Here is a 17,947-nt window from a genome sequence, read left to right as displayed (position 1 = left end):
TTTTAAATTTCACACATTAGTTAATAGAGCAACAAATGACTATGATTCAATAGTCAATAGAGCTCATGTGTACTTAAGTGTTTGTATGCAAATATGTTTATGTATAGATTTTCGTTTCTTTTGTTTGCTTGTTTCCCTGCCAGGCCAGGACTATACATGAGAGCCATGTGAACACGTCAGGGTATATAATACATGGCTCCATCTGGAGGCAAGTCCTGGTATCTGGTACTCCAGAGGTGACTTGTCTGGTGATATCTTTGTTGCCCTAGTACATGCCAGGAAAAAAATGTGGAGGAAGAAGATCCTCCCTGACCTGGTATGTGATCCAGAGATGAGAACGAAAAATTTAGCATTCAGAGAGGTAGACTCCCATGAAAGCCAAAGGTAGTGACAGCCCTGACTTCTATGCAATTGCTCAAAATACCCTGAGCTCACTGAGACCTCAGAGTGCAGAAGAAATCTCAGTTTCTTCCAGAAAATAAATAAATAACAGGGGGTAAAGTGTGTAAGGGGTACTTTCATCTCAGCCTCCATAAGAAGGTGTAGTTAAGTCCCCACATTTTAAAAGCTTTCCAATAGAGTTTTTCATTTGGAAAAATGCACTATAGTTTATTTTCTCTTATTATTTTCCACTGCCTATATGAAGATATTTTTAAATATGTAACTTTAAGTTTTAGAAGAAGCTACTTAAACTGTAAGTGAAACTATCTTAATAGAAATACCTGTATGTCCATTTTTAGATAACATAGAACTACTGTTCTATTTTAAAATAATAATTAGCTTATCACATTTTGGACTCTGATTTACTGTTACAATTCTTCAACAAATCTCTTGTGAAAATTAATACCCTAAAAAGAAGCACAATTTTGGCTTCAAGAATGTATTTTTTTTCTAATTGTCTCATGAGAAACAATTATCTCACATAAACACATAACATAAACGATGTGTTGTACAAAAGTAGAATAGTGTGAAGCTACGGAATACCCACTATTGACATGAAAGATGACAAACTCTTCCATTCACTTTACTTGAAGAGGATCTGGCAGGTGGCTGACAATTTTCTGTAGTTGTAGGTTGGCACAGGGGATGGTCCATTGACCCTCCAAGCAAGTGAGTTTCAAGCTAGCCAATATAGGAATGTAGAGGCCATTCTTCCTGAACTCAGTTTATTTCAAATATGCAGTGTTTAGCATATGACCTGTATTTGTTTTCCCAAATCCTAATTGTATTACATGAAACAGTGGCACCAACCAATGCATCAAACCATAACATAGTCAAGTCAATTATCACTGATTTGAGCAGTAGAAAAGAATCTACTTATAAGATTGATTTGACCATATATTTAGGTTTACAGAAATATGTTACAAGCTGACACTTCCTGAACAATGAATTAGGCATTGCTCATTCCTAGGCCCTGTGCAGCAGGCATATAAGCTTTGAAGCTTTCAATAAAGCATTTAGCTCAGGAAATTATTTCTTACAAAAATATCACTTTTCTTTGGTATTAAATATTTTACACATAATATATTAGTAAATAGTTTGTCAAAAATAAAACAAAAATAAAAACATTTTTGAGTATATTAAAAATACACAGTTGTTGACCTAACACACAACCCAACATAAATATTATTAATAAAACAGGAATATTAACATTGACTAGGAATGCAGTGCATCCCTGCGCTGTTCAGACGTGAGACAATGCTGGATCCCCCGAGGTCACTCTTTCATATTCCTTCTTTGAGTTTTTGCTTTTGTGGTTTTTGTACCTGGAAATATTAAGAAAAGAAACTGTTAGCATTATACTCAATACTTACAAGAAAAAAGCAAGGTAACAAAAGAAAAAAAATATGGACTCCAAAGGCATGTTAGCATATTGTATTCAAAATGGAGTAAGTGCCTGGGTTTAGGTTGGACAAGGTGACAAAAGGAGGAAGGAAGGGAGTAGTGTTCTTTAGTCAAAAGAAATTTGGAAGGAAATAGTGGAAGGACTTCTCAAAGGTCTTAACATGATCATGAATTCTGTGAAATTTACTGAAGAGAATCCATTTCTCTCTTCCCCCTTCCATTCTCTTCCCTTCACTTTCTTTTTTCCCTCTCTCTCTTAATAGCTCTTCATTCTGTGATGATAACTAATTAGGAAGGCATTATTATTTGATGGATTCTTTGAATCAAATATGGACAAAATAAATTTAACCTTAAAAAAATAGCACACTTTTAACCTTCACTACGGAATGATTTGTAAATTGAAATTAAAAAATTTACTGAGCAGTTTGTACCAGTTTCAAAATAAGGAGGATTTTAAAAGGACACGATTTCAAGGCAACTGTTATTAAATAATTCACACCAGTCCCACAGTCTGGTCCTAACCTACAAAACCTGTTTGTCTACAGTTCTAGTCTTTCTCAGTTACCAACTTGTGACAATATTGTACTTAAGAATGGGATATGACTGATTTAGGGAAATGACCTGAATCAATTCTATCAGTTATATTTTATATTTTTTTTTCCTAGAAACTCATTTGTACAAGTCTGACTTTCATTTTAAGATGCCAAGACTCTGGGATTATTAATTTACAAGCTGTGTTTTATGAAATAAAAGTTTGACCTAATAAAGTAAATACAAGAATCTAAGTATAATAGCAGCATCCTGCCTCATGGTTTACTTTCGCATGCATAGGACTATCATACTCAGTACTAAAAACAGCCTGGTTATTATAGGATAATAATTTCCATCTGTATTTTATAGAGGAAGGAACTGATATTCCCTGTTTGACTTTCAGACGATCACTTAAGTAATAAGTAACAGAACCCATAATGAAGTGAAATCCGGACGTTCTGTAGCTAGAACATCTCTGTATATGTCATCAGTGCAGAATTATTCCTCTAATACCTTGTTCACATTTTTACTTGGTTTGTAGGTCTGCATTTTGTAATTTATGAAAGTAGAATATAAAGCAAGTACTGGCTTACCATCTGCAGAAGTAGTATATGGAACCGGCGACTATTACAAGAAACAAAATAATAAGAATCACAGTCAAAGCCACATATTCTTTGCTCAAGGGTTGATGCACAGTTAAAAAGAAGTGCTCACATCGGACACCAGTGTAACCCACTTCACATCTGAAGAAAAATACAAGACAAAAATCAATTATTTCAGTATATCATAGTTATGAATTAGTTTCATAAGAATTAGTATTACAGTGTAATGTAAGAAATCTGCAAGATTTGCTAAAAGTTATAAACATAAATTCAAAGATTGAATATAGAGTTGGGACAGCATTAATAAAATGACTCCACAGAGCTCTCAGGTTAAATTGTGGCATTAAAATGACAGTCTGTATTAGCTGCCAAGGGGACTGGTTACCTAGAAATGGTGTTTTGTAAGCTTTGTAGGATTGAGATGCTTTTTGTCTAAATGGGTGGAATCAATTCTGAAAATAATGGCTGACATAGAAAAGATTAAAAGTGGACTTCCTATTATGGCAAGTGGGAGGAATTGAAATGTCCACTGTACATCCCTGGAGTATGTGTACAACTTGAAAACTACTATTTGTTCTCTAATTTCAAGAAAGTTAATACAATTTCTAATACTCTATATCAATTATATTTTCACTGTCCATAGAAATACAGGATAACTTCAAAATTTAAAACAAAAGGAGAGAAACATAATCTCAAACACTGTCTTTGTTTGCTTTTGGCATATTACCTGCAGTAATTTTCACTCATGTCCACCAGGTAGATGCACTGTCCATGCAAGCAGTAGCCATTCATGTCAGTGCCACACTTTGTTATGGACACCTGAGCCACACGTGGATTATCTTCCATCTGAACTGTAAAGGAAATGGAAAGTTGAAAGCATTCTGTTGCCCTCTTGGACTCAGGGCATTAATCATTCTTTCATAACAGTAATCACTGAGCAACTTCACAAAACAGGTCAGATGCCAATCAGTCCAGGAGAATTTTCAGGAGGAGAAAACTACTCCACTCTAGGTATCACACTCCCTAAAACAATAAAGAAACCCCTGACTCCAAAGGAATATATCCAATGGACTAAACAAAATGAAATAGCACTTGAAGATTTAATACTCAAAAAACAGACTTCATAGATAGAAAAGGTAGTGGATAAATGAATAAAAAATGTGGCATTTATACACAATGGAATATTACTCAGCAATAAAAAAAATAAGATCCTGGCATTTGCAGGGAAATGGATGGCATTAGAGAAGATTATGCTAAGTGAAGTTAGCCAATCCCAAAAAAACAAATGCCCAATGTGTTCTCTGACATAAGGGAGGTGACTCAAAATGGGGTTGGGAGGGAGAGCAAGGGAGGAAGATTACCTCTAGATAGGGAATAGGGGTGGGAGGGAAAGGGAGGGAGAAGGGGAATAGCATGGATGGTTAAGGGAGACCCTCATCATTATACAAGATACATGTATGAAGATGTGAATTTGGTGTCAACATACCTTATATACAATCAGAGATATGATAAATTATGGTATAATAGTGTATTAAGAATTGTAATGCAAAAATAAATAAATAAAATTTAAAAATAACAAAAAAAGAAAAAGTAGTTACATACACACATACACACACACACACACACACACACACACACACACACACACACCATTACCCTCCACAGTAGGTATAAATAAAACATCTCATTTTTTCAAGTCTCAAAGTGATTCTGAAATTCATTATTCTCAAAAGCAATTCCAAGCTAAAACCTTTAATTAACTCAAGAGAGCTTAATTCTATCACAGGTTTTTAAGTCATAAGCTTTGTTTTGGTGTGTGTTCCCAAATAGCTGAGGTTATCATCAAAGAAATCAAAGTCTCCTGAATTTCTCACATTGAGACCTGAAACAAACTAGACAAATTCTGAGTTAGAAATTCCTATTAGGCACATAGAAAAATAAAAATAGGAATCTAGGCCAGGGGCAGTGGTGTACACCTATAATCCCAGCAGCTGGGGTGGCTGAGGCAGGAGGATCACAAGTTCAAAGCCAGTCTCAGCAACAGGAAGGTGTAAGCAACCCGGTGAGACCCTGTCTCTAAATAAAATGCAAAATGGGACTAGGGATATGGCTCAGTGGTTGAGTGCCCCTGAGTTCAATCTCTGGTACCTGCTCACCACCAAAAAAAGAAGAAGAAGAAGGAGAAGGAGAAGGAGAAGGAGAAGAAGGAAGAAGAAGAAGGAGGAGGAGGAGGAGGAGGAGGAGGAGGAGGAGGAGGAGGAGGAGGAAGAAGAAGAAGAAGAAGAAGAAGAAGAAGAAGAAGAAGAAGAAGAAGAAGAAGAAGAAAAAAGAATCTTGTTGGAAAGAATGTTGCAACATTTATTTACAAATAAATTCCCATTAGAATGTTTTTGTTACTAAAATGTGAGAGATGTTTATGAAATTATCATTTTTAAAAATCTTGACTATAATACTTTTGTACATATAACCAAAAAAGGGGGGGAGGTGGTAGAGGAAGGCCCACCAAACTTCCAAAGAACATGATAGTGAAGGAATAAGAAAGAAGGCAATATTTTTTGGAAAATATCTTGTTTTCTCAAACTAACCCTTGACTCAGGAGCTCAGACTGAATACAGAACTGACCGTCACTGGACCACAGAGACTGCTGTCTCTGATGGGAAAAGACTGGGCATTACTTAAGACTATTGCTTAGTAAAATGTTTGACACACATTAAGCAAGAAAGGACATCATTTGCTCCTCTTAACAAATAGACATGTGTATGCATGCACAATTTTTAAACAACTGTTTATAAAATGAACTTTCTTCTGTTTCCTGGGATCCAGTCTTTCAGTGTGTCTTTTAATGATGATTCTGTAGAAAAATGGTATTTTCCTTATTTCCTGAATTTTTAAGAACAAATCTTTATATATAAATAGATGATGTCTGATCCCTCTCCCACTACTCCTTCATGTATTTTTCCAGAACTCTAATTAATTAATGGATCAAAAATTAATACGACAATACTCTCCCCTTTTTGATTGTCATATATTTATATTTACATTTTTGTTGAAAACTGTGAAATCTCTTGATGTAGAATTTATGAAGCTGGGCTTACCCAAAGCTGTGCAGTTGTCATCTGATTCCCCTGGGATACATGATGGAATCACAGTCGTGCTGGGAACCGTTTGTAGAAGTTGGAAACCTATTAATGGAGGAAAATCAAATACATAGTTAATGTTTCAAGGCAAGAAACCTTGGTCGGATTTGGAAAGAAATGCAGCATTTACAGAGTAGTTTTGATTGTTTTAAAATTTTTATCAATCAAAAGCATAAAAAAGTAGTTCATGAGAATAAATGACCCTTCAGCTTTTCTCTCCCAGGGTCCAAGCAGTGAATTCAGAGTTACAAATTTGACCTGCTGTAAACATTTCACAGTAACGTTTTCAAAGACCTGATTATGAACTTTGAGTTTTCCTAAGCTGAACAGTTAGAGAATTTCCACTGTTTTACTCCACCGTGTGTTTACAATAATGCTGTGATGTAGACCCCACCACAAAAGACTTCAAATAAAAAACAGGCTCTGGGGCTGTGGCTCAGTGGTAGAGGCTCACCTAGCGCGTGTGAGGCCCTGGGTTCGATCCTCAGCACCACATTAAAATAAATAAGTAAAGTAAAGGTAATGTGTCAAACTACAACTAAAAAATAAATTAGAAAAAGAAAAAGTCTCCATTTATGGTAACAACAGAAAAAAAACTAGCATATATTTATTGTTTACATAAGTATCTGTTACTTTTTACATTGTATTATACAAGAAAATAGACTATAATTAGTAAAATATAATCTAGGTAAAATCAGAATATAGCTTCCCACCATATTCATAGGAAAGTGGTTCCAGAAAGTACCCAAATCTGCAGATGCTTAAATCCCATACATAAAATGGCATAGAATAATTTGTATATAACCTATGAACTTCTTCCTATATGCTTTAAATTATCTCTAGATTATCTATAACATCAACTACAATGTGGATGCTGTGTAAATGTCTGTTATACTGCATTGTTTAGGGAATGTACAGAAAAGGTCCATACATGTTCAGCACAGATACACTTTTTAAATACTTTTGAACTTGTGGATACAGATAAGCTATGTAGCTTATCTAATTCAGGAAAGAGCTGGAATGTAGAACCACACCAATCCCTAGCACCAAGTTTCTGCCAGCTCAGACAGGGTCTGAACCAGCTCTTTCATTATGTGCTTCCAGTGAAAAGGTAAACCTTGGAAAATAGGCATCAGAATGACTCCAGTGAATTCTAAACTGCATAGAAATCATGATAAGAAGAAACCTTTTAATTTTACATGTTTATTTAAGAGCATTTAGCCTCCTCCGTTTAAGTTTCAGGTATTTGCACTTCAACTCCTCTTTCCTGTCTAGATGAGTAATTGTTAGATAATAAATAATAATGGTGGGGGTAGTAGCAATAGTTAACAACAGTTAAGTTTTCATGAAAATGTGCTGTATGCCAGGCATGTTTCTATTCCCCTTATCCATATTATCTTATTTAATTCTCTCAGTGACTCTTTGAGGAAGACACTATGATTAGCTCCATCAGACATATAAGAAAACTGAGCGGGCTGGGGTTATGGCTCAGTGGTAGAGCACTTGCCTAGCATGTGTGAGGCACTGGGTTCAAACCTCAGCACCACATAAAAATAAATAAATAAAACAAAGGCATTGTGTCCATTTGTAACAAAAAAAAAAATTTTAAAGAAAACTGAGCATAAATAGGTTAAGGAAACACAATGCTAAATGAGCCAGGAGAATGTAGAAATGTCAACGAAACCCAATGAACATCACACGTATCAAACTAGGGTACCTGTAATTGAAGCAGAGTATCTACCCCAAAGGGAGGTAACAAAGTATGGTGGAAAAGCAATCATGTGAGCAAACTTGAGCGACAGAACTTTTGATGCATTAATTAACTTCTCCAAGTCTCCATTTTCCCTACCTTACAGAGTTTTGGGAAAATTGAAATGAAATGATATTCTTCCAAAATGTCTTACATACCAGTGATTTCCCATAAATGTTTCTTGATACTCAACTTCTAGCCTGTAGTTTTAGCAGTATATGTGGGTGGTGCCCTCTACTGGTTTATAACAAGATTATAAAACTGTTAATTATTTTGGTCTTTTAAGGATGAATTAAACCATGTAAAACGGATATTTTATTTTACTTTTTCTTAATCAGAGGAGGCTTGTATTTATTAAGAAAGCTGCAAATTCTTTGGGTCCTACAAACCAAGTTACATATCAGCATCAGTATCATAGTTTATATTTTCATGTTTCAAACTTAACATAACAATCCTGGGAAGCTGTTATTAGCCTCAGACAGCCTCAGTGCATATAAATGAAATGTCTTATGCAAGACCACTTATCTAGTGACCACAGAAGGTAAGAGTAAAGAATCTAACAGCAAGTTACATACTCTTTTGATAATTTGAAAATACTGTTTTCTTGACAGCTTTAAACTCTCTCTTCCCCACTCCACGTTTCTCCTACAATATAACTGTTGCTTCAATTGTTCTCATACATTTAAAAAAATCATCTTTCTTAAATAACAAAAATAGTGGCTAAGTCTGGATTTCATTGTCAGTTAAACTGAGATTAAAAATTCTTTTTAACAGAAGATGAATTAGATTCTCTTCTGTGTTAATTTTGTGATACTTCTCACTATAATTTTGACATAAATGTTACTGAAGAATTAAACCCTGTCTTAGCATCTTCGGTACAAACTGAACTTCTCTTTGCAAAGGTTCTTATAACTAATTCTCTCCTAGGAAGGTGCCAGCCAGGTAAAAGTACACATTTCAAGCCAGGTTTTCTATCCTTTACAGAAACCAAGAGTGGCTTTGCGTGCTTGGAATTGCTTACAATTGCAACTTGGCACTGCTAGAGAATGCAGCTAATTGTGTTGAGGTACTGGAGGTTTTGTTTGTTTGTTTGTTTAGGTTTTTGGTAGTTGTCAGTTTTTCCACTGTTGGAAACTTTGTTCTAGTTGTTTAGGCCACTGGTGAAATATGTGTCTTTGTCAATTAAAGATTGTTCAGGCCAGGGTGTGCCTCCGTGAAAACTGGGCTTCCTCTACCTGTGACGCTTCTTTGGACACAGTCCATTGTCAGGACAGTTTCTGTGAGACTTGCTGCATTAATCCAACAACAGGAAATTGTAAATAATTGTAAATTCTCCTCTCAAATTAAAAGTGTGTAAGTGTAGTTCTATCATAGATGTATGTCACCAATGAAATAACAAAGTTGTTTCTAAATCAATTGACCAAATGTACAGCTCTAGTGCTTTAAAACAATGGTTCCCAAGTGTAAAAATCACTATTCGTTATTTCATAGTCATACAGGAAAGAACTAAGTGCTAAGTTATATCCATCCATTTCCTTAATATTCACTTTTTTCATGATTTTAGTGTTCATTGCACACAACAATCACTCTATGATTCAATTATAAATATTATATTTGAGCTTTTGATCCATTTCAATACTCCCTGATAAGAAAATAATTCACTATGATACTAAAGATTCTGGATAGTGTCTGTGTCAAAATCAAGATGTGACCAAATTTACACTGGCAACTAAGAGAGAAGTCTGCAAAGTGATATTGGGAGATGATCTACAAACTTTCAGTGTCAGCTAGAATTTCTACTTCAATACAAATACAAAGTTCAAAATCCTTTTAGAGGGTATTATTTCTGTCAAATTTCCAAATGGGTTTTAGGAATATGAAGCTCACCTATTCATCTCTCCACCTTCACCTTTCGGAGATTGTGTTTCAGCGAAATCTCAAATGTGCCAACAGGAAGTGGAGTCACTGACTCAGAGGATACAAATTGTCTCTTCCCCATGAGTCAGGCCGAGCCTACACCCTTACACAATATTGGGGACCGTGCGTGGTGCGTGGGAGAGGCTGAGTACCATCACCGGAATGGGGATAGCACTAAATGTCGTGGGCCCTGGAGCACTAAGAAGTGGTTACCCAACAGTCCATCAGAATGCCGGAAGTAGAAAAATGTTTGTCATTGCACTTGGGTTCTTTTCACCTTGCTTCCTAAGGGTCACACTGAGGGGCTCATCTAGAAGGAGGACAATGCAGAGGATGCTGGGATTCAGTGAACAACCAACCAAGCCAAGTCAGCCACATTGTTTGCAAATCTCAGGGGGAAAATGATTCCTTTGGAAAGCAATCAAAACAAAAATAATCCAAAAATATGATGTAACAGAATGAAAGGTATATGCCTTATTTTCCCAATCAAATCTTTTAGAATATTAAGAACAGAACAGCAAACTCATGATGAATCATAGTATTTGCCTGGCCCAAACAGGTAGCAAAATCCGCTTCGTTTATACTTTTGCTGTGGTCACATGCCAGCCTACTCATGGACTGTTAGTTTCCTACCTTCTTCCACAGCAGTTTATAATTTTAGAATTTGTCTAGAACATAGTAGGCTTGTTAGGTCTTGTGCACTTTTAAAGAATGAACATGCCTTCACCATTTTGGGATGGCTTGCTATTTTAAATAGAATTTCACTATTAGACAAGACCTTGCTTTATCTTGGATAAAATAACTATAAACTTGGTCAAATAATATAGTGAACAGACAAATTTCAGTACTTTCTAGTAGCAGCCTAATTTTCAGAGAAATATATAAATATATATATATATATATATATATATATATTTATATGTGTGTATATATAAATACATAAATGTATATAATATATATGTGTGTGTATATATATAGTATATGTTTATATATACATATAAATGAGTAGAAATATATAAATGTATGGAAAATTAACCTTGTCTTCTGCCAGCAATTATTCTATTTCTTTATTACAAACCTTAAAACTAAGCTTTATTTTAAAAAATGTAAAAACTATAACTATTTGAGCTAAAATAGCACAAAACCCAAGGCTGATAAAATAACAACTTACAAATAAGTATTTCTTTAATTTTGAGCTTTAAAAGATAGCTATAAGATCTTCCTCAACAAGTGACAAGGGAAGATTTAATATGCCATGTTTTTCAATTTATATGAAGAGCATTATATTCTACAATTTTGACAGTAATTTCTAAATCATATTTCTAAGTGCTCATATTCATCATACAATGTAGTACTTAACACTATTCAAATAAAAAAATCAGTGAGTCAAAATAAGGAAAAATCAACTACTTTGCCCTAAACATGGGTGGAAACATGCATATCTCATTCATCATAGAAGTGTTGGTGTAATGGAGAAGAACTAAGACCAACTCTTTGATAATGGGTCCAGTTTATGTTTATATGGGTATTCTAGAACTTTGTGGCTAAGAGTCCTAAAGATGAGACATACACCTCTTGAAAGCCAATGCTTCATTTCTACTGTATAATTTCAATTCTAGGGAAAAGGTTTTATCTGCAAAATAATCTGATAGGGAAGGGAATTTTTTATAACCATTTCTCTTGCTTCCCACCTCTACCCCTATAGGGCCAATTCAGAGATTTAAGCTACCTTTACATTGTTTTCCCAAATGCAGACTCTCATAAAGGAGCAAAGTTTGATTATGAGTGTTTGCCATTTGCCTTTTTATCATTATAGTCATATTTTGGCCTGAATTTAGAATATTTAATGACATTTTTAGAAGTATATTGACCATTTTGCTTTTATATATAAATGTATATGCCAAACATGAATTTTTCAGAAGGATAAGATATTAATCAGTGAGCCCTCCCCTCGAAAATGGGGAAGTTAATACATAAAAGAGCATTTAAAAATCTTGAAGTTGGTTATTTTTCATTTAATGAACCTACATAATACAAATCACACATTATATTATGGAAATTTCCTTTATATAGTTTATGAAAATATATTTGCTTAACATTAGAGACCTTGACTTCAGTTAGAGGCATATCTAACATCCACAGTATGGTAGCAGGGTGAGAAGGGCTTCCTTACAACCCCACAAACAGAAAAGAAGGAGGAAGGCAGCTTAGCCACTACTTGTTTTTAGTTAACATTTGACATATGTCAAATGATATCTAAATATTTATAAATATCTATTTTTCTACATGCAAGATATCAAGCAAGATGCTGTCTGGAAAATTGGTCCAAAAGACATGGTTCCGGACCTCTGTACCCTTAATGAAACTAGACACCTGGAGGAGGTGAGAAAAGAAGAGAATTCACAGATGATGTTAAGTATCTGGCTAGATAATACGAAGGAGGATGGTGCCAATAAATGAGTAGAAAGCAGTCAGGGCAGCAGGTTTTGGGCATGAAGACAGGATGTGGGTAAATGAATTGGAGTTTGAATATTTAAATATATGAGGTAGTTGAGAATACAGATCTGGAGTAAAGGAATAAGAATGGAATTGATTATATCTATGTGAAGGTCATATGAAGGGATTACATCTTAAAGTCAAGGAAGTCTCTCAAAAGTTCCAGGGTAATAGTTTCTAATGAAAACTAACAGAACTTGGGGGAATAGGTGGTAGACAGCAGACAGAAATAGTCAAGGGAAAAGAAAGAGAAATTTCAGGAAAAAAAAAAAAAGAAATTTCAGTGTTGTGAGAGCCAAGGGAGTAGAATTGTAACAGGAAACATGAGGAAGTCAGCAAGGCAATGACTGCATTAATGACCCCATCATAAAGAAGAGTCATCCTTATTAGATGCAAATGGTTCTAAAATCAGCAATAAAAATTGCTAAACCGATTTTCTTGTTTGTTTTTGTGATGCTGGTGATTGAATCAAGACTTCACTCATGCAAGACAAGTGTTCTACCACTAAGCTACATCCCCAGACCCCAAAGCAGGATTTTTTAAAAAAAGTAGAATTTGATTTGTGTTTGTATCCAACTTACTATTAATTTTATTTGTCTTCATAAATTAAGGGCTAATTATTCAAACTGTGAACTATGGGTGTCAATGATTATGACTATTAAAAAAATACATTGGATTAGTAGTTCTCAACCAGGAGCTATTTTACCAACCAGGAATGCTTGATCACCTCTGGAGATGGTTGTGGTTGTCAAAACTGGGGGGAACTACTGACATCTAGTGGGTAAAAAACAGGGTTGCTACTCGACACCTGCAATGCACAGGACAGACCCCCACAGCAAAGAATTGTCCAGGTCATGTCAATACAATCAAAGTCAAAAACACCTTAATTAGTGCATGTCAATACAATCAAAGTCAAAAACACCTTAATTAGTGTCAAGAGATGTGGAATCTAGTTCTAGCTCAGATACTTATTTATTCTCCTTCAACTGAGTTTCTTTACCTCTAAAAACAAACCAGAGAGTGAGATGGTATAGAAAGAGAGATGGAATTTGAATTAGATTACTCTAAATTCCCTTTCTCTTTCTCCTACTGGCTATATCCATCATTCAATCATATCACTGTTCAGTAATCTCTCTTTTATTCTCTCTCTCTCTCTCTCTCTCTCTCTCTCTCTCTCTCTCTCACACACACACACACACACACACACACACATACACTTCTATACACTTGAATTTTGGTAGGCATAACATCACTGAATAGAGTCTATAAGAACCAATAGAAATGTGGAGAAAAGGGAAGAAAAATTATTAGACTAAGAAGCAACAGAATTGAGTTTTAAAACTACTGCTTAATCTTGAAATATTTTCCTTCTCATGTACATTTTCAAAGAACAGCTGGTTCAGTCAAGAAATAGTGATGAGAACTCTGAATATAGAATAAATCTAATCATCCATCTGACAAACAGGTTATACTGATGGTTTTTGTGTTCTGTTTTTGTTTTTTATGCTGTCACTAAGCTTGTTTAGATACAGACTCACACTGTGCTCTGACAAGGCTAACATATTTTTTTTTTCCTGGACAAGAATCAATTCGTTATGAATAACTAACTTAAATAGTATGCTAGTTAATTAAATCATTACTTTAACCTAGAATGCCATTGAACCTTTATCTGTTCTGCAACTAGACACCCAGTCTTACATAAACTGCACTGCCAGCGGATACTGAGTCTGTTGCATTACCTCATTTTTTCAAAGGTTCCAGAATTAGCATACCAAAGTGATGGCTGTCAGGCTACTCCTCCCTGAGGATCTCCCTTATTGCAGCTTTGGGGAACCTTCCCATTGTCTTCCAATGGAATATTCCCAACAGCAGTTACGGCCATATCAGTAGATAATTTGCATAGGCCTATATTCAGAGTTAAGACAGAAACAATACCTTAATTTATAGTCTCTCTAAAAAGGATTTATTACTTGACATTTTCATCTCTTGTCAGGAAATGGGAAATTCTTATGCAAAAAAAATGGGAGGATGAGCAGAAAACACTTAATTTTTTTTTCAAAGTGACTATATGAGTATTGAATTTTTAAAAAAGGAAATATATCTATTTTCTCACAGTTAGTAGGAATGGGCTGTACATTCCAACATGGTCCTTTTATTGATATCTATTTAATTCATAATTATATAAAACAGACTAGGTATACAAACAATATAAGATATCCTTTTCCTTGATTACCTTACATAATATAGCTTGGAAAATATAGAAATAAAGGCCTTAGTTAACTGAATTCAGTTACTGCTTTTAATAAAAATCATATCCAAGAGCTATATTGATAAAAATTATGAACACTAAAAATTCAACATTTTTGAGTACAAGTTGAGAGAATGCTCATATTGTCTTTGGTATCTCATTTTGAATAGGGTCAGGAAGCCCATTTTTGTTTATATGCTGCCCCTAGAACAGGTTCCAAGTCTTGGGGTGGCCCCAAATGCCTCTGGAACTTCTCTATCAGAACTTCTTATTTTGATTATGCTCTCACCAACCCAATGGCTCCTTACACATTTTAAAAGAATGACCTTGCAATTTACTCCAAATCCTTGTAGTCTTAATTTCTGTATTTGTCAAAAGTAAGCTAACTACACCTACTGTGTAAAGAACAAATGAGGTGATGTATGCAACACATCTAACACTCATGTGTGGCAGATAGTAGGCATTTAGTAATTTTCAGTTCCCTTCCCCACTCCTGGATTTGCATTCCAGTGGGGAACCAGACACTCCAATTACCCTAGCTGCCAATATGGTAAGACCATGCAGAGGGCAAATGGGGTCAAAATCCAGACAGGAGAGGCCTGTCATTGTGTTTTCTGCCCAGATGTGTCATCTCAGGTGGTGTCAAGACTCAGGCAGCTCATAAATTCTCAGGGTCAACAGAGAGGACTGGAAAGCAAGCCAAATGTCTCACCGAGATTTCAGCTTCTCTTATTTTTTTAGAAGGAATGTTTGCTCTGCTTAATGCTCTCTTACTGTGTGAAGTACTAAACTGTCAAGCAGATACCATTTAGAAACGTGTTCAGAAACCTGTTTGAACATGAATGAAAATGTTTTATTTTTAGATGAAGAGTCCCTCAACATTATTCATTTTGAGGTATTTCCATGCTTTTTCAAAATGTTCAGTAGACTAAAAGTGCCAGTAAACCAAGGCACAAAATCCTTCAGTTGTTCAACATCATTTATATGAAAAATTAGGATCAATTTCCCAATCTATAAAACAAAAATATAAATAGGAAACATTTCAAAAATTTGTAAGTAATCAAAATGATTGTGTGTATGTGTAACAATTTAAACCCACATGTATTGAAGATGGAGGATAGAATTTTTCCATAATCATAAATACATATAAGACAAAAATAATAGAATGTATGAAGAGATCTAAAATAAAAATCTCTTTCTTTTGAAGAAGAGAGTTTGGGAAAAATATTTCTAGGAAATCTTTTTTTTTTTTTTTGGAGGGAGGCAATTTTAGAATTGCCTTTGCCTTTTATTCCATATAAAAAAGGACTAAAACTATAAGACCTGCATACCTGAATTGAATATAAAGATTTGATATAGAACTTCAAACAGGAACTTTCCTAGTGGCAGAGAAAAATCTAAACAAACTGGGAAAACAGAAACTGACCTAGCTCATTTGGAAATGGGCTTGGCAGCTGACGAAATAGGTGAACTATAATTAAGTAATGCAATAAAGGAGTTAAGCACTTTCATGACAACAAAAACACACAACACATGCTGGTTGGGTAGTACCAAGGTTATTCATAGGCTCTTGCTGTCTTAAATTAGAATATTCAATGAGATACCTAGAACAGACACTTGCATTGTTCAGATGCAACTTACAGGTGGAGGAAAAAAACGTATAGTGTCATTCTATGTTAATATCTAACTCTAGGAAGACTGTTGTCTTTCTAATTTTATTCTTTTTCACAGATTCTAAGCAAAGAGAGCAAAGCCATAGTATTTATTGAGAATCTTCTACCAAGTTGTTTTTATCTTAGTTTTGGCAGAAACCACAGATCCAGTTTCCACTTATGTTCCTGAGCTTGGATGTGTAAATTCTAACTATGCATAGTACGCATTTCATTAAGTCTTTCAACCCTGAGATAAGGCCTGCCTGTGGAAATAATCATTTAACTGTCACATTCTGCAAAGATAGAGTTAGTGTGTGAGGGAAATTCACCTCCTTGCCATTCCAGGAAGAATGTGAGACTAGCAACTTTTACTTCCTTATTGAAATATTCATATGCAACTCCAAACTCCCCTTGAAAATTTAAGTAATCAGGGAAAACCAGAAAGTAACATTCAGATTTTTTTTCCTTGCCTTGCCCATGGGTTAAGAGATTGGGGGGGGGGGGGTCTTAAATTGGAAGACTGACATTAAAATACCTTCAGTGATTACAGACTACCGGGTGCAATCAGCCCCAAGAGCAAAGCGCCTGACGAAGCTCTGGAGGCGGGGACAGCTGCTGGGGAAACCGAACTCAGCAGGTGTAGGAGGCAAAGGGCTGTGGGGAGCTCCAGGACCTGCCCAAGGCCCTTCAATTCCAGGTACCTGTGGATAGCGTTTTAATTCTGTCACGTCTGGAGCTCCAGTCAAGCTCCCATTGGCACACCCCAGCGCCCCCAGGATGCTAAACCGGGCTAGAGTTTTAAAAAATGGGTGCAAGATCGAGGAGGAAAAGCATTTATTTTCAAATGGTCTCTTGTTCCGCGCGGCTGGTCTCAAAAGGCCACCCTCCAACAAGGAAGAACAAAACACGAAATATCAAAGGTGCTTTTTAAGCTTTTGGATTTCTAGAACTGGTAAATTTCAAAAGAAAAAAAAAACAAAGTTTTTCCACTTTTAATTTTGCCTAATAAAAATATGTCAATGTATGCACAACATATATGCTAATAATTAATTTATTAATGAAAAGCATTTTCAATATTGATCCCACACCCCACCTCCAGCTTTGCCAGTGGAAACGACAGACCCGCCTCAATTTAAATGGAGTTCGCTTTAGCTTAGTGACAACTCCGTACTTGTCTTGTGACAAGTTCACAGACTCAGTATCCGTCTCTTCTTCGGGGGCGGGGAGTGGAAGAGGCGAGGCTCACCTAGGCAGAGCAGCAGTGCGTGGACCAGGCCGGTGGGACGCGTCTCCATCCTCTTCCCTGCGGCTAGCCTCGGCTGAGCGCAGGCGCCCCGGCTGCAGGAGGTGGGAGGCAGGCGGCAGAGGGCTGCTGGGGACGCTCCGACCCGCCGAAGCGATCGGCTGCCGCGCTGTAGCTGGAGTGCTGCTGAAAGCCTGAAGAGTCTATGCGTCCACTGTGTCCCTCTGACACCAGCTTGTCAGGCAAGTGAGCTCAACCGCCACGCGCTGCGACCTTTATAAGTCTGGGGAGGTGCTTCCGGACAGGAGCACTTACTATTGGGGTGAGGTTCAAAAGTGCCCAGAGTTTCATAATCTCGGCCCCCGGGGAAGGAGTGGTGACCATTGGACTCTCCGGATGTCATCCTCCCTCTCTGGAGCACTTGAGAGTAGTGGTTGAGGAATGAAAAAATGTCCTCTGGGTAGCCAGAGACTACTCCCCAAACTTTTCCATCCTCAAACTCCGACTCCCGCAGGAGGAGGTGGGG

The 17,947-nt window shown here is 36.2% G+C and overlaps 1 protein-coding gene across 1 annotated transcript; it reads right to left on the bottom strand.

Moving 5' to 3' along the window:
• Positions 1-1,684: 1,684 nt before the first annotated feature.
• EREG (epiregulin) lies at positions 1,685-17,473 on the bottom strand (the record flags this gene model as incomplete). The annotated part of the gene is made up of 5 exons (XM_081304539.1): positions 1,685-1,766; positions 2,970-3,119; positions 3,706-3,829; positions 6,074-6,160; positions 17,425-17,473. 5 exons carry the CDS (start codon positions 17,471-17,473, stop codon positions 1,685-1,687), a joined length of 492 nt encoding a protein of 163 aa, XP_081160665.1.
• Between the last annotated feature and the right edge of the window lie 474 nt (positions 17,474-17,947).

The sequence above is a fragment of the Spermophilus citellus genome (genome assembly GCF_964194105.1).
Source record: "Spermophilus citellus genome assembly, chromosome: 8".
NCBI lineage: Eukaryota > Metazoa > Chordata > Mammalia > Rodentia > Sciuridae > Spermophilus > Spermophilus citellus.
Note: the sequence above shows the minus strand (reverse complement) of the source record. Positions and strands in the feature narration are given on the sequence as shown.